Consider the following 18,582-nt stretch of genomic DNA (forward strand, 5'->3'; position numbering starts at 1 on the left):
GTGTGAACAAAAAAAATTGAAAATGCATCCCTACAATGCCCGCATATTACTGCGGACTATCCTGCTCAGAACCCGCAATACAAATCTGCCAGTGAGAGCCTAAAAGGAAAACATGCAATGACACTTATAGGGAACTGTGATTATATAATTTGATTTCTATTAAGGTGGATGTTATTAATCACTAAGAACAGCCACATAAGGGTATACAAGGCAGGAAACAGTCCACCTTAAAAAGCCTACCTGCTGGATATAACACATTCTGCGCCCAATCTGGACAGGGCTGTCGTCATCCCTTTCCCCAGGCCTGTGCCCCCTCCTGTGATTAGGGCCACCTTCCCTTTGAATGTATCAGGAGGAAGCATCACATTCGGTAAGACAGGGTAGAATTTGGCTTGAGGAGCCTCCTTGCTCTCGCTTGATAGAGCCGGTGTTCCATGGCTGAATACCTGACAGCAAAAAAAAAAAAAAAAGTATGTGATTAGTACAGAGCGCATACAAAAATCCCTGGTGGGCATGGAAAAAAAAACAAAAAACGGGAGATTTAAAACTTTTCTTTACCATAAAGAGATAACATTATCTTAGAATTAACGTACAGCCAGCCCCGAGCGCACGCCGTCACATTGTCATTCCACAAGAAATTAGATTTCCCTTTTTAAATTGCTATTGTATTGTGGTATTTTTGCCTTTGTTAAGACTATTTTGCAGCAGGGATTATAAATGGCAATGATCTACTCAGGAAACACAGCGAGCCGGAGAAGGGGCTACAACAATAGACTCCATCATACGCCTTCTAGTTTGCCTTTCCACTTGAATGCCAAAAGTTTTCAGACTTTAATTTGAAACATCTTTTTATTTTAATTGAAAATGCAAAATAGACGTCAGGCAAGTTTATTTAAATAGGAGCATCTACAATGTAGGCCGTTACCCGCATCATCCACCAAATAAGATTTTGTAAAAAGAAAAAAACCTTTACATTCATTACACCTCCTGGAGTTTTGGGAAGTAGTACTTGTAGTTCATTTTCTTTTTTTTTTTGTACTGCGGGTGGTGCGCATGGCTCGCTGTCAGACATGCGCAGTACTTTTTTTTTCTTTTTAAAGCCCCTGCTTTTCCAGCAACATCACCTAGCGAATCCGCAACCTTTCCGCAATGTCAATTGCGAAATGGCTGCAGGTTGGGTGGCTTCCATTGACTTTGCACAAAAATGGAGCATGCTGCGATTTTTCTTCCATGAGCGGAAATCGCAATTCGTTTCCGCTCGTGTTCATGCTATGGACGATATATGCTGCGGATCCGTGGTGCGGACACCCGCCGCAGATTCCGCAGCAAATATCCCCGTGTGCAGGCGACCTTATACTTACCTCCCCGGATGTGAGCGCTGGAAGCCGCCATTGTAGTACATTGAAAGTCGGCTTTCATCAGTAACACGGGGGGAGGTAAGTATAACACTTACATCCTCGAACTCAACTACTTTCAGCCCATAAGCTTAGTTTATAGGGCTAAAAGTAGGTGACAGATTCCCTTTAAATAAAGGCAATTTATGCTGCGGATATTGAGGCATATAGACATCATAGAAAGGGGGGGGGGAGAGGGTCCTCTATTTGGAAGCAAGCGGATCTCATTCTGGTTGCCTTGAACCGTCCTTCTATTATACGGATGGCAATTCATTCGCAAAGCGGTCACATACCACTACTTTACATTACCCCATAGTGGCCTAAGTGCCTAGCTATCCATGGCTTCCACCTGGGTTGATTAGCGGATCGCCTCGTGGACGCATTTCTTGGATAACTCTTTTTAACCTGAATAATATGCTTTTTTTTCTTTTTCCCCCATTTCTCAGAGTTTCTCTAAAGTTTCCCCACAGCAATGGCAAACAGTGTAGTTCTGTGCTTGGCTTATAAAGTACTATCCATCCCCAGTATAGACATCAGCACCTTGTGTGTATTGTGTCTACACGTGCAACGCTATTCTTCCCACCAAACATGCCGAATTCAAGACAAAGGCCCCGAGGAGGTGCCTCCAGCACAGATGTGAGCGGAGCTTTTGTAACTGTAAGGGGCTATCCTAAAAGGTTAAAATGTTGCCATGGAGAAGGATTTGGACTTGGGTCAAAATCGCTTCATGCACCAAAATTAGTGCCAAATTTCGGGACATTGGAACTGAAAATGCTCAGTAGGAACTTTCCAGAGACGAGACTGGCACCTTATTTATAAAAAAAAAAAGACCTTTTGTGCTGAGTCACTGTGGAGAGACTGAGCTGAAGCTGGGTCTGAGATAGGAAACCGCTGAGTAAGGACAGAGACAGAGAGACAGAGAGAGAGAGAGACAGCACTGAGTCTCCAGAACAGCGAGACACCTGGACAGCAACAAGGATCTACATAAATCGTGGTGGAGCAGCGCTCCTGACCTTGGACTAGCCTCGGTCAGTCAAGGAGTATACGCCCATGTGACATACTGTAAGTGAGGCTTGCCTCAATCTGACAAAAGGTGTTCACACCTAGGCAAGAGAGAAAGTGTGTTGACAGATCTGCTATAAGTGATAGGTCTCATATTGCGGAAATTAACATTGTACATGTTTCTGGTGCTCAAAGATGGATTATGGATTGTGTTATTTAAAGAGACGTTAAACAGCTTTTTTAAGAGACTGTATTCAAGCGTTAACGCCTAAGGTGACATCACTGAGTGGCTGTGTTTGGCTCATCGAGCGCCGGCTGTAATTGGCTGGGGCCGATTAGCCAATCACAGAGCTCGCTTTGCTGGAGGTGGGGTATTCAAAGCCCTGTCGCCAGAAAGAAGCTCAGCTGTCAGACGTGGAGGACGCAGTTTGCTGCCACGCCACAAGAGACCATCGGGAGGCATTGGGACGTCGCAGACCAGGTGAGTATAGATTTTTTTAATGCAGGTTAGCTAGGTCTTATTTTCAGAGGAGGCCCTATATTTCACGGTTTTCCCAAAAAACAGAGTAGGTCTTATTATCAGGGTAGGTCCTATTTTGGGGGAAACACAGTACAATGGCGAATGAGAAGCCCAATAGCAGATAGAAATGTTAGGCCCTTGATAAGTGCCATTTGACACCATTCCATTCCTTATCACCTGGAATGAGCACCTATTCTCCAAGGGCCCCACAGTAGCCTCTATAGTACATGCCCCCCTATACTTGTGACTATAGGTCATGCATAGGCTGACTGTCAGATGTACGGCCAGCAATGTAAGTCATCGGAGATCTTATAACCCATTCTGCAGTCTCGTTTACAAGTACGGTGCCCTCTGTGCTGGAGAATTAAAAGCCATTGCATGTTCTTTCCCCAAAATGAGAACAAAATGTCAAGGCCAGAGCTAAAAGTGCGCACATATGGCCGCACAGATGTCATATTGTCAGAGCGAAGGACGTACAATACACCAGATAGAAAAGGTCACCTGTGTTATGTGCTTGATTCATTTCCAGTGACATCCAGGTTTAAGTTAATTAAAAAAAAAAGCTCATTACTGAAATATAAAAGGTAAATGTTAAATTATCATTCATTCACGGTCATCAGAAAGCGCAACTAGACGAGAATCAAAGATCGACATCTATGCAGCGATTTCCCTTTATGGGGAGAATGCATACAGTAACTGCAACCAACCTAGACCTGGTAGGAATGGTTGTGCCTTATCAAACCATAGGCCGCTCTCACACGGGTGCATTGGCATTGTGCGTCACACATGCAATTATGCCAGTGATGCCAATAGCCCATTGATTTGTATTGCGTCACTCACACCGGCGGTTTTTCACACTCGAAGAAAGAAAAATTGCAGCAATCTCAATCTTGGCACGTATTATGTGCGCATACATGCCAAGATGGTGCATAGGGATTGGTGGCACACAGCAAGTACCTGACACTGCGTACACATGCGCAAGACATTTGCACGCGTCTTGCTGGCTCAAGCGGTGGTATGAGGCGGGCCTAAAGCTGCAACCTTTTCTCGTAAGTAACATCTCTGGATCTCAGGCAGTGTGCCTAACAAACAAGATATACAGGTCGTTCCGTCAAACCTCCTATGATAAACTTATGATGGATCGTAATTAGCACTAGATAAGAGAAAAACTCAAAAAAGGATTTGGGGCCTCATTTACCAAACCTGTCAAATAGTACGACTGTCTTTGTTGCCCAAAGCAACCAATCACAACTCAGCTTTTATTTTACCGGAATATACGAGAAGCTGTGTTGTGATTGGGTGCTGTGGGCAAACAAAAAAAAAAAAAAAGTTTTACCGCTAGATAGTTTTCATAAATAAGGCTTTCTGTCTCATGAATTTGGTCTTAAGGCCCATTTACACGCAAAGAGAAATCGTTCAAACGACTGAAAAATTTAGTGATCTATTTGCATAAAGTGTTAATGGCCATTAATGCTTTATCATCTTCATTTGCATGTAAAAGAACCTCCAGCAGCTGTTTGCAGAGCCCAACATGTGATTAATAACATGCTCAGCTGTGCAAACAGCTGCATTGTTCTGCTTCTGGCTGACAGCAGATTACATTGTTATCTGCCGATCCCATGGAGATAACAGCGTGCAGATAAATGGGTTTGCTTTATCTCTCAGTAGCTGAACGATGGATTTTAAGTTCACCTTAAAATCATCGTTCAAACGATATCGCAAATTTTCGGTCGTTTGAACGGATTTTGACCGATAATCGTTACGTGTAAATAGGCCTTTATTCTAAAGTTCTCGCTCACTTCGCAGCACAATGGTTGCATGAAGCAAAGTGGCGACTCTGCAACAGCGTTCACAAACAGAGCGGTGCGCCAAAGCAAAAGTCGATGATTTCAGTGCAAAAAAGTTAGCGATGAGTGTATAGAGGAGATGCACCGGATGGAGAAACAATTAAGATGTGGTTCTAGACTGGAAGTCTTCTACAAGAGTATGGCAGAAGTCTTCAAAGTGTTTTCAATAAGAAAGTGGAAGAAATCTACTGGAGCAAAATTACTCCGCATGCAAGAAACCTCGTTCTGTAATATATCATGACACCGTGAACGATGTTCCACTGCAAGTAACAGCAGTTAAAACGTAGTGACAAACAAAAAAGTTTCAGGACTTAAGGCTAATGCCCACGGACAGATTTCTGCCATGTTCACGCGGCTGAAATCCCCGTCATTATCCAGCAGCCATTAGGTTCTATTGAACCTAATAACTTTCTGCATTTCAATGTTCACGCTGCGGAATCCCACCACGGAATTCCGCAGCGTGAAAGAAACCGAGGCATGCTCTAAGTGCCGCGGTAAAACATTGGACGGCTGTAGTCAATGGAAGCCGTCCATCACGTGATATTTCAGCTGTGAGCACAACGAAAGTATGGCATGATTACGCGTCACCGCCATCCGCGTCATCGCCCACCTCTGATGCGACATGCGGTGTACTGTGCGCCGGTTGGGACTCACGTTGTGGATCCAGAGAGGCGAGTATGGGGTCTTTGGGGGCCCCATGTCGGACTCCGCTGCGATATTGCGCTGGCGGAGTCTGACACGGCCGTGGGCGTGGGGCCTTATGATCATCTCTTCCATCATTAGATACAAGAAGCCTCTGCAGTGGTTCATTCGTAATAATAACACGGAGCGGATTTTCCACAATGGAAAAATGAGCTCCATTGGTACGGATTGTGGTGCGAATCCACAGCAGACGCCGTCCCTTCAGTGGGAAGTCTTCTGCGGAAATGCATAAAATCCACACCAAATGATGTGACTTTTGATGCAAATTTTAGTGCAGATCTGCACCAGCATCCACCCCGCGTGAGCACGTCCCTAATGTATGTCCGCACAGCCGAATCTGCTATGAACTGTTCGCTGCAAATTCTGTCTGTAGAACTGTGGCAGATCTAAATGTGTACCAGAGGCCCTTTTACACGCTACGATTATCGCTTTAACAACCGCATGACTGAACAAGTTGTCAACGAACTGCCGACATTTGTGAAAAAAAATACTCGCATCTAATAATCTGTCTTTTCCCTCATTAGATAAGTAAAGGTAGCAGCTGGGCGTGTGTTTGCACAAGAGATTATTTGGCCATTGTCTTTCTCCCTTGCATACACAATGAGTACATTGCCCTCTCCCTACATGAGTAAACACTGTGCTCATTGTGTATGAAGGCAAACACATCCGTCAAGTCTTTGAAAAGACTGAACGAACTGCAGTTAAATGGAACGAATTCTCAGAGGCTTAACAATGGTTTTTATGCCGACCAAAAACCAGGGCTGAAAGACAACTGAACGAATAGCGCACGATGCACGTGTTTACACGTAACGGTTACTGTTCGCTTTCAGTCGTTTGAACGAATTTTGAACGATAATCGCTGCGTGTAAAACGGGCCTTCAAGCTGGTCAATGAGCAAAAGCCACATGTGGAATTTCAACGTGTTGCCTCTCAGATGGCAGTCAAGAAGTGACTAGTTACTTCTTCAAACGTAAATGCGTCAGAAGTACATATGCTGATTTTGCACATTGACAGAGCAAAGTCCATATTCGGATTCCAGGCAAAAACTACAGTAGAACAGCGGCAAATTTCAGTGAGAGGAGGGATACGATGGAAACCTTCATATATCTTACAGGAGGCAGAAGGGAGAGGGGGACATGATGGAAACTGTTATATATGTTACAGGAGGAGAGAAGGGGGAGGGGGGGACATGATGGAATCTGATATATATATATATATATATATATATATATATATATATATATTACAGGAGGAGAGAAGGGGGAGGGGGGACATGATGGAAACCTTTATATATGGTACAGGGGGAGAGAAGGACATGATGGAAACCTTCATATATGTTACAGGAGGAGAGAAGGGAGAGGAGGACATGATGGAAACCTTTATATATGGAGGAGGAGAGAAGGGAGGGGGGGCATGATGGAAACCTTTATATATGTTACAGGAGGAGAGAAGGGAGCACAGGAACATGATGGAAACCTTTATATATGGTACAGGAGGAGAGAAGGGGGGGCATGATGGAAACCTTTATATAGGTTACAGGAGGAGAGAAGGGAGAGGCGGACATGATGGAAACCTTTATATATGTTAAAGGAGGAGAGAAGAGAGAGGAGGGACATGGGCAACCTTTATATATGTTACAGGAGCAGAGAAGGGAGAGGAGAGACATGTTAGAGACCTTTATATATGTTACAGGAGGAGAGAAGGGAGAGGGGGGACATGATGGAAACCTTTATATATGTTACAGGAGGAGAGAAGGGAGAGGAGGGACATGATGGAAACCTTTATATATGTTACAGGAGGAGAGAAGGGAGAGGAGGGACATGATGGAAACCTTTATATATGTTACAGGAGGAGAGAAGGGAGAGGAGGGACATGATGGAAACCTTTATATATGGTACCGGTGGAGAGAAGGGAGAGGAGGACATGATGGAAACCTTTATATATGTTACAGGAGGAAAGAATGGAGAAGGGCGACATGATGGAAACCTTTATATATGTTACAGGAGGAGAGAAGGGAGAGGGGGGACATGATGGAAACCTTTATATATGTTACAGGAGGAGAGAAGGGAGAGGGGGAACATGATGGAAACCTTTATATATGTTACAGGAGGAGAGAAGGGAGAGGGGGGACATGATGGAAACCTTTATATATGTTACAGGAGGAGAGAAGGGAGAGGGGAAACATGATGGAAACCTTTATATATGTTACAGGAGGAGAGAAGGGAGAGGGGGGACATGATGGAAACCTTTATATATGTTACAGGAGGAGAGAAGGGAGAGGGGGGACATGATGGAAACCTTTATATATGTTACAGGAGGAGAGAAGGGAGAGGGGGGACATGATGGAAACCTTTATATACATTACAGGAGGAGAGAAGGGAGAAGGGCGACATGATGGAAACCTTTATATATGTTACAGGAGGAGAGAAGGGAGAGGGGGGACATGATGGAAACCTTTATATATGTTACAGGAGGAGTGAAGGGAGAGGGAGACATGATGGAAACCTTTATATATGTTACAGGAGAGAAGGGAGAGGGGAGACATGATGGAAACCTTTATATATGGTACAGGAGGAGAGAAGGGAGAGGAGGACATGATGGAAAGAAGGGAGAGGAGGACATGATGGAAACCTTTATATATGTTACAGGAGGAGAGAAGGGAGAGGGGGGACATGATGGAAACCTTTATATATGGTACAGGAGGAGAGAAGGGAGAGGAGGACATGATGGAAAGAAGGGAGAGGAGGACATGATGGAAACCTTTATATATGGTACAGGAGGAGAGAAGGGAGAGGGGGGGCATGATGGAGACCATTATATATGTTACAAGAGGAGAGAAAGAGTCGTAGACGCTTGGAACAAACTTCCAGCAGACCTGGTTGGAAAATCAGCAGTAAGCAAATGCGAGTATGCCTGAGATAAGCATATAACCTAAAAGGGAAATAAAAAGCAAAAATAAGATGGGAAAGGTTTTTTTCCCCCTCAATCTTCTGTCTTTTAATGAGAACAACCTGCATCATATGGAGCAATGCACAGAACAGTGTATAGAAAACAGCACGCTAAATCTCATCCAAAGTACACAGAAGATGCCAGCCGTGGACAGAAGACTCCACTGCAAGGTGAATTTCTGAATGGCAGCGAGGCGATGAAGCGTTTAATTAAAATCTTACTTTTACCTTAAGGACATGTTTGTTAATAATTTGATGTCCTTGAAATGATAACTGCCTGCATAGTGAAAACGCTGAAGCATCAGTCTGCTGCATAGCAAGATAGCAGCGGCAAATCGACTGAAGACGTATTAGACCTCGCGACACGTTCCTCATTCATCCACTTATATAGATAACCCACAAAGTTAGACTGCAATGTGAAGGAACAGGTCAGGGGGGGGGAGGCTCCTGCGGAATAACAAACTCAGTAATGCATATGCAAAAAACAAAATCCCTTGGCGGCCCTACATCTATACATTATGTAGCTGAACGGTGCGATTCCTTATCAGAGAATTACACATACAGCCGTCCCCTATTAGGCCATCATTCTTCCTGCTCATGGAAACGCTTTGTTGACTTTTGCAACATTTTTATTGCTACAATGTATCAAAAATTAAAAGGTGTTTTCTAGGACTAGAGTAGAGATGACGTAAAACAAGTCATTAATAGTTGATCAGCGAGGTCCGCTTCTGGGGTTCCCCAGCGATCACCTGATTGAAGCGGCAGTGGCGCTCGGGTGAGCACTGTGACCACTTCTGTCCAGAGCAGCCACAGCGCCGTGGGGTCTGTATGGAACGGGATAGGAGTCCACTCCATACTCAGCTATCAGCGCTCAAGCTGATCACAGCTGTTAATCCATTAAATGGCGCTGTCACGTCTGAGGTCGTATGTACCCCAACATGGCACCATCAGAAACCAGGGATCATCCTGCAAAAAACGAGCCCAACCGCCGCACCATCAATGTAACAGTAAAATGGTTCTAGTGGCCAGCAGATGGAAAGAATATATTCAGATTTCTCTTAAGATATTTTACTTCTTACAGTAAAACCACCTAAATAAATGCAGTATTGTCGTGACCGCGCCGACCGGCAGAATAAAGTTATGTCATTTGTGCTGCCGTAAAAACAACAACCCCCCACAGATGGCGGAATCGCAGTTTTTTCCCCATTTCACTCCACCTACACGTTCTAAAAAGTTTTTCAGTACATTATATAATATATTAAATTGCAACATCCAAAAATAAAATTCGTATGGCACAAATTAAGCCCTCAGACAGCGACGTCAATGGAGGAAGAGGAGACTTATGGTTTTTTGAAAGTGGGAAGGAGAAACAAAAGTTGAAAAAGAAAAAAGGGCTGCATCCTTAAAAGGGGTTGTCCAAGTTGTAAGACCTCGGCAGAAGCCCCTCCCCGCGCACTAACATAAGGACTAGTGATATACTCACCTCTCCCGGTCCTGCGCCGGGGCTTACAGCTGCAGTCCTGCCCGCTGTACAGGACGTCACAGGGGCTGTAGACAATAACGGGGTGATCGAGGCGGTATGCCAGCGATGTTGTGGGAAGGTTACGCTGCATGGGCAGACAGGCGACTGGCTCTTCCATCATGACAACGCAACCGCGCACACAGACTGGACGTCATGCAATTTTTGCTGAAACCCCCCCCCCCCCCATTGCCCACCAGAAGAAGGGTTGTTCAAACAGAAGGAACAGATTTGGGGATTTAATTACAAACTACAGAAGATGGGTACGCAATCCACACATCACTGAAAAGAAGGGGTTCAAAGTTTTTTTGACATCCACATGGACGACACGGCATTGCCGATAGAAAACTGCAGCGATATCAAATCGCTGTTCCGTGCGATACCGCTGCGGTTTCTCGCGGTGATACCACAATTTTGAAGTGCTGCAAAGTCACATGTGGTTCTACAAAGCTACGCGGTCCTTGTATGTGGTGCTACAAAGTTGGGTGACTTTGTAGCACCACATGCAAGGATTTTCAGGGGGGATGGGGGAGGGGGTGGTTGAAAAATAAGCCCAAGCTGTAGAAAATAAAAAAAGTATACAATCACCTTAGAAGCGCTGTTCGGGGCTCCTCTGCATTTTCTACCCGGTCCCTGGTAACGTTTTTCATCTCTTCTGGACGGGGATTTAAAAATCCCCACCTCCTGGAAGTACTGGCTGTGATTGGCTGAGGCTTAGCCAATCAGAGCCAGCACTCGATGAATGGCTGTGAAAATGGAACTTAGGCCTCTTTCCCACAAGCGTTATAATAAAGCGCATCTTGAGGGAGCATTCACTGCGCACTTACTGCGTGCCGACAATCCCCATACACTAGCTTGGTGTGCGTGCGAACGTAATATGTGCCAAAATAGTGACTGCCACCTTCTTTTGTGTACGGGCATTTTATGTGCTGTGTGTGAAGAGGCACAATTGAAAGTAATGTAAAGATTGATACCATGTAATATGCAGTAGAATACGCTCGCGTTAGAGAGTCCTCACTGGTATGTCAAAGAAAAAAAAACAAACTTTGATCCCCCTCTTTTCAGTGATGTGCGGATTGTGTACCTGTCTTTTGTAGTTGGTCATTAAATCTTCAAATCTACGTCTTCTTTTGAATAACCCTGTATATCTATATATATAAAATTGAATGTATGCGTGTCTGTGTGTCTGTCTGTCTGTCTGTTTGTCTGTTTGTCCTTTATGCGCTACTACACCATTCATCCGATCGCCATGAAACTTTGGGAACTTGTTGAGTACACTCCTGGGAAGATTATAGGCATAGTACATTTATGCTACGATAAATGGCGCACGTGCGAGCGTCGTCGACAGTTACGCCCCCCCCCACGTAGATCGTTCGATTTCCATCACTGCCACTAATTCTCTCACTTCCCAATGTCGTAGAAACGTGAAATTTGGCACGAGCATTGATTATGTCATAAATAGGAAAAGTTAATGGGTCCCGACTCGATTATTCAATTGTAAGTGCCAAAGAATTAGCGTCCAAATTTTACGTACGGAATCTAATTTTCTCGCTTCCCAATGTCATAGAAACGTGAAATTTGGCACGGGCATTGAATATGTCATAAATGGGAAACGCTAATCGGTCCCAACTCGATTATTCAATTCTATGCGCCAAAGAATTAGCGTCCAAATTTTACGTACGGAATGTAATTTTCTCACATAGAAACTTGAAATTTGGCAGGAGCATTGATTATGTCATAAATAGGAAAAGCTAATAGGTCCCAACTCGATTATTCAATTCTATGCGCAAAAGAATTAGCGTCCAAATTTTACGTACGGAATCGAATTCTCTCGCTTCCCTATGTCATAGAAACTCGAAATTTGGCACGAGCATTGATTATGTCATAAATAGGAAAAGTTAATGGGAAGTTGTTGAGTACATTCCTGGGAAGATTACTGGCATAGTACATCTATCCTATGATAGGTGGTGTGCGAGCGTCGTCGACAGTTATGCCCCCCCAGACAAAGATCGTTTGATTTCCATCTCAAGCACAAAAGCAAAAGACATTACGAGCAACGGGATGCGTGTTCAACTACAAAATGATGCATCCGCCGAACGCATCACAAGACAATTCCTGGATATTGAGAATTCTGAGGTAAAATAAAAGCTGCGCTGTGATTGGTTGCTATATATTATACCGCTGAGGTAAAATGAATGCTGCACTGTGATTCGTTGCTATTTTTTATATTGCTGAGGCAGAATAAAAGTTGCGCTGTGATTGGTTGTTATATATTATACCGCTGACGTAACATGAAAGCTGCACTGTGATTGGTTGTTATATTTTATACTGCTGAGGTAACATATAAGCTGTCCTGTGATTGGGTGTTATATATTATAAAGCTGAGGTAACATGAAAGCTGCGCTGTGATTGGTTGTTATATATTATACCACTGAGGTAACCTAAAAAAGCTGCGCTGTGATTGGTTGTTATCTAGATATATAAAAACGAATGTATGTCTGTCTGTCTTCGCAGCAACGCGCGACGGGTGCCTATCTATATAAATCGATGTCGTAAGGTGCACCAATACAGCGCTGCCATCTGGTGGTCATACTTGGAAAGTCCGAAAGGGAAAAAAAACTAAAACTTTGCATAGTTAATACCAAAGATGAGAATGTTTGTGGATTCAAGCTGATCTTATTGCAGTGGTTGCTGCTTTTTACATCATATATTCTTTCGTTATAGGTTTTTAATGCTTCTGCGCTGCCCTCTTGTTTTACTACGCTTACTTTTTGCCCCCTTTACATCTTTTTTAAGCCACATTGCTTATCTCCTGTCCATAACCCTGTGTCCCTCTCACAGTAAGTGATTGGGATGGTTCTATACGTTTCCCATTTATTGTTTATACTCTTATTTCTGAGGACACTGTCCCAGTCGATACGGTTCAGGCCATCACTAAGCTGACCGAACTTGGCCATCCTAAAGTTTAGTATTTTTGTAGTCCCCAATAAAACTTCCTATTCAAAGAGAAATGGAACTTTATTATATTATGGTCCCCATTTCCCAGGTGCCTCACATCTATGGTATGGTCTATGGTGGGCTCTTGAGAAACCTGATAGTACAGCAGATGAGAAGAGGGTTTTACAACGCCCTGTGACTATTAGATATCCTGCAGATTTTCAGATGTTCTATTCATTTTTCAAGAAAGTGATACGGATTTCACCTATTCTTTAAAAAACAAGCAAAAAAGTGTCAAAATCCTCCGGTAAATCCACAAGGATTCATTTCTAGGTTATGAAGGGCAGACCAGATATAGAGAGAATATAAAACAGGTATTATGAACAAAAGTATTGATTAAAAAAAATGTACACTGCTAAAAAAAAGTTAAGGCAATACTTTGCTTAAACAGCCACTTTATTATGTAGCCATCCCTCATTTTATATATATATATACATATACACACATACACACACACACACATACACACACAGATATACCCGACTTCGCCCGAGTTAATTTGGTACTGGTGTTTATCTGGTGTTCACACAAAAAAATCTTATGAAGTCGTGGTTACTTTAGAGATACTGAGGAAAAAAATATGTTCCCCATTTTGCATAGTTCTCTGCGTTACCCAGGAAACACCACGTGGGAGGTAACCATGCAACGTTTCCTTTATATAAAATGACATCAGGAAGTGAGAGAATTAGATTACGTACATAAAATTTGGACGCCAATTCTTTTGCGCTTAGAATTGAATAATCGAGATGGGACCCATTAGCTTTTCCTATTTATGACATATCAATTCTTGTGCCAAATTTCATGTTTCTATGACATTGGGAAGTTGGAGAATTAGATTACGTTCGTAAAATTTGGACGCTAATTCTTTTGCGCTTAGAATTGAATAATCGAGTTGGGATCTCTTTACTCTTCCTATTTATGACATAATCTATGCTTGTGCCAAATTTCATGTTTCTACGACATCGGGTTCTATCTGAACCCTTCAACCTCTGCTTCCCCCTCACATGGTCATGTGATCTCAATATTGACCAGCTCAGATCTACTTGGGGTTATGTGTTCATATTCTAGTCAGATTCTCAGTCTATGTGATGCTGTTACATGATCTCCATCACAGAAACTGCCTAGAAGGGAAGGCAGGCACTCCTATCACACTTACTGATGATGATCTCACAGCTCCTGTCACATAGTTGTAATAGAGGAGGTCACAGCTCATCCTCCTGACTGTATACTTATGGTCTGTAGCTTATTTAGATCAATATAGAAGGTAATGATAATTAAGCTCTCCCCCAGCCAGCCAAAATGGCACAGCCTTAGCTAAAGTTGTGCTGTTGCATCATGGGGTAGATGTGAAACTGATAAGCATCAGACAATGGGCTGTCCTGCATGGAAGTGACTGCAATCCACAGACGAGACCTCCAAAGTGTGACAGGCATGGAAAAAAATGTGTTTTCACTGGAGTGGCCCTTTCAATTTGAAAGAAAAAATGTAGTTCTGCCAATATCACAAAAATTGACACAACAATTATGGTGAACAGTGTGCCCTCACACATCAGCACCTTCATCACATTACTGCCTACTCTGATTGTAGAACCTCTATAAGTGGACTATGAATGTGATGATTTAGCCGATATGACCAAGAATGAACAGGTCAGTAGATAATGGAGATCTCTAGCATGGGTCTGTATACTTGGCATAAAAAAGTAGCAAATTTTGGTGCATGACTATTTTGCAAAAAAAATTGTGACTTTTTTATTTTTGTGCCAGCCTTGCTACTTAAAAAAAAGAGCCGCAGTCGACCATCCCATTTACTAAAATTTACACCAGAAAATTCTAGTTGAAATCTACATCGGCATGTACAGTAGCTGACATAGATGATTTGGCGGGCACATTAATGCCCAAGAAGATTCTAATACGGTAAGAAGCATGTGCCTGTTACTATAGTAAAGGGGTTTCCAGTACTCAACCATTGAGGATATATGCTCAGGATTGGTCATCAATACTTGGTTAGAGGGGGTCCCTCAGCTGACTGCAGTGCTCAGGTGAGTGCCCAGCTGCTTCAGTCCATACCAGGCACAGTGACGTACATTGTATAGTGGCTGTGCTCGGTATAGCAGCTCAAAACTGTTCACTTCAATGGAACTGAGCTGCTCTCGGGCCAATGTGACCGATTAATCTGGCCTGAGAAGAGGCCATCAATTTTTAAAGGCTGGATAACCCTTTAAGTCTCAGTGATCTAGATATGTGTATTATCATCTGTTTCCCACATTGTTAGTGTATATGTTCAACTAAAGTGACCAGATTTTCCCAGAGTCAAAGAGGGACAAATGGGTGTGGTCGGGGCGGGGCCTATCACAACGTATGATTTTACCTCCGTTGTTATAAAAAGTACAGCACTGGTTCAAAAATCCTGCGGCATTTCGGCATCCAAAAAACAGTCAAAATAGTACCAGTGTTGTGGATTTAGACTAGAAAAGAGGCCTAGTCAGGGGCGTAACTATAGAGGGTGCAGGGGATGCGGTTGCACCCGGGCCCAGGAGCCTCAGGGGGCCCATAAGGCCTCTCTTCTCCATATAGGAAGCCCAGTACTATGGATAAAGCGTTATAGTTGGGGGCCCCGTTCCAGGTTTTGCATCGGGGCCCAGGAGCTTCAATTTACGCCTCTGGGCCTAGTATAGGGGACACTATTACTACTGGGGCTACTGTGGGGGTCACTATTACTACGATGCACGTAGCAGCGTACGGCAAGCTGACTTGGGGTATGTTTACACATGGCAAAAATGCTGTGAAATGTCTGCAGCCGAAAGTTCCACAGCAAATTCCACATCTAAAAAAACTGTCAAACTCTATAGCATTGGCGCAGATTTTGACTGATTGTGCACTGCGTTCCCCGCGGCAATAATCCGCGCAGTGGTGTTTTTTTTTTTAAACTTCTGCTTTCCCCGCTGGAAGCCGTCCGTCTGGGATTCGCACTGAAATGGAGGATGCTGAAATTTTTTTTCTGGACCAAATTTGGTCCGCAAATCAAGTCGGCACGCTTTATCTCACTTGCGGACCCCCCTTGTATCTCTACGGTCAGCTTAATTTGCGGATGAACCGCGCAGATTCTGCAAATCAGATCCGCCGGTGGACATCGGGCCTAAGGCCTCCCTCACACACCTGTTCAGCACAGCACTTTTTTGATCGCTTTGCCCTGATTTACCTTCATATTCGGCCGCGGTGATGCTGCCGCAGACGCCGGTTTTTGCACTCCCATCATTGGTGAGATGCGCTGAACAATAGAACAGACTTCGCTTGAAAACAATGGGAGCGTTATACCGCGATTACCGTCTGTGAGAGGCCGCCTGCACACCGGCAGATCTGAAATGCGGAATCCGCGGCGGGCGTCTGCCCCCGGATTCCGCAGCAAATACTGCCCATGTGCAGGCTATGGCAAGGTGATTTTTCACGCAAACAAGTGGAAAACAATTGCGATTTCCGCTTGCGGAGGAAAGATGGCAGCATGCTCCATTTTCTGCGAACCCAGCACGGACGGCTTCTATTGACCGGCGGCCCATCCATGTGCATGCAGCTTTATTTAGAGGAATTATCCAGGATACGCTGCAGCCAGAGCGGCAGCGCTGCTCCATCCCCTGTGGCCGACGCTTGTAAGTGCAGGCACAGCTCCCATTACTTTCATGGAGAGCTGTGCCTGTAATTATGAGCACCGGCCACTACTTAAGAGTCGGAGCAGCACCTCCACTCCCACCCCGGCGGATGCTGCGTGGAAAACCCCTTTAATGTTGGCTGAGTGATTCCCAGCCAGGAGCCGCGCCACGACGGTTGCGAATCACCAGTCAATGGTGTCCTAAAACTTGCACTGGAAACGCAATTAGAACACGGCTGTATGTCCCCCATCATCAGGCTGATAAATGTGCGCAGTGACCACGAGCCAGATGAACCCACAGCATGAGGCCATGTTAAGGCGGCCATAATGCGATCACCACAGAACCCTAAATGGCCCAATTCTAATGGCACCAATATAATGGATTGCTAACATATGCAAAGCTATGGGGTTTATTAGCAGCAATGCAGCTTTCCATAGCTGCTTGGACTAGAAGCTACTATGCTGAGCGGGACAACATATTGCCCTCTCTACAATAGTCAGTCACAGAAACAATCCTGCCCACATCAAAGATGGCTGTCAATGTCACTCAAGAGAAAGCGGCCATTGGCTAAGGAAGAGTCACGTGTGCAACGAGACCGCAAACAGGACGCTCTGCTGAAGATTTTGGCGCCTCTGCTGTTTTGCACACACTGACTGACAAGTATCATAGACAGCGGGTGAAGACAAACTGAGCTCACCCGGATCCCGCTCGGAGCGCCTCTAACACCCAGCGTAGCTCGCCGCCCCACAGCTGAGATTAAGGCCGCCATCATCACTGTGAATGTTCAACTAGCTTCAAATTCGTACAACTTTATTTACACTTAACAATTTTAGGCAGCATGGTCATGTGACCCGTTTCCACTAGACCTGTGGTCTATCAGCACAGTATATAACTATTATATTGGCAGGTCTGGTTCTTCCCTTCCCAGATACACCTAGCTGTTGTAGAACTACAAGTCTCAGCATTCCTGTGCTTGTACTACAGTGTAAAAGCCTTTCTGCTTTGCAAGAGCTCAGTGGGAACTGTTTGCAAATAAGCGCTAGCCTCCATTCCTATAAAACCCTGCCGGTAAACAGTGCGAGAGCGAGCCCACCCTTAGTCATGGCAGTCACCATATGGGCGGGCTCACACGAGCTTAAGTTAACCGTATTACGTGTGCAATGTACGCGCACGTAATACGTAGTGAAGGGCGTCAATGAAGGTACATTGCTTTCCAATGCCCCGCTCACACTTGCGTATATACATGGCGCACTATACGCGTGGAAAAACGATCACAGCATGTTCTAATTTACCACATATTACACGTGACAGAGCCTTATTGTTCTCTATGGGCGTGTAATAAACGCTGTACATACACAATTGCACATGTGCGGCACTCATACGCACATTCACTAAGCAACAGAGCGGATAATAAAAAAAAAAACAGGTCAGACTGCGCATGACAGTGTGAGATACGCAGCGATACGCCGCCTCACACAGCCGTAAAAGGCTGCGCTATACACGCAACGTCTTACCACACGCACGTCCTAAATAGGAGCAAATTCACACGTGGTGGAAACACGCATTCTTTTTTGCTCCCATGGGAACTCATGGGCATTTCCTATAGAGAATCGTCCAAAAATAGGACATGCTGCGACTTTTCTATCTTGGCCCGTCAGTCCGAGAGAAGAATCGCTCATGTATATAAACAGATGGAATATGGCATGTTACTTTCATTTGTGAGTTCCATCCATATTGCTATCGGATGGAACGTGCCCGAGTATATACGGCCTGAGGGACGTTCACAGATCCGCCTCACATGTACAGATGTAGCAGAGTTAAGCTTGATTTTTAACTGCTTCCCGCCACAGAGCGTAACTGTACGCCCTGGCAGTACTTAGCACAACAGGACATACAGTTATACCCTGGGGATAGCGCGAGATCAGGAGAGATCCTGCGCTATCTGGCAGTGGGAGCCGGCTGTCATTGATAGTCGGCCTCCCGCTGCAACAGCAAGGGTGAATCAGGACA

General features: G+C 44.5%; 1 protein-coding gene across 1 annotated transcript in view; it reads right to left on the reverse strand.

Moving 5' to 3' along the window:
- The window catches only part of DECR1 (2,4-dienoyl-CoA reductase 1), a 59,659-nt gene extending 42,283 nt beyond the window's left edge, over positions 1 to 17,376 (reverse strand). Inside the window, exons 1-2 of the mRNA XM_066578432.1 lie at positions 17,270 to 17,376; positions 241 to 446 (exon numbers count right to left, since the gene is read on the reverse strand). Coding sequence (XP_066434529.1) covers positions 241 to 446; positions 17,270 to 17,344 — 281 coding nt within the window. The 5' untranslated portion in view covers positions 17,345 to 17,376. The remainder of the gene's footprint in view (positions 1 to 240; positions 447 to 17,269) is intronic.
- Between the last annotated feature and the right edge of the window lie 1,206 nt (positions 17,377 to 18,582).

Source organism: Eleutherodactylus coqui, chromosome 9 (genome assembly GCF_035609145.1).
Source record: "Eleutherodactylus coqui strain aEleCoq1 chromosome 9, aEleCoq1.hap1, whole genome shotgun sequence".
Lineage (NCBI taxonomy): Eukaryota > Metazoa > Chordata > Amphibia > Anura > Eleutherodactylidae > Eleutherodactylus > Eleutherodactylus coqui.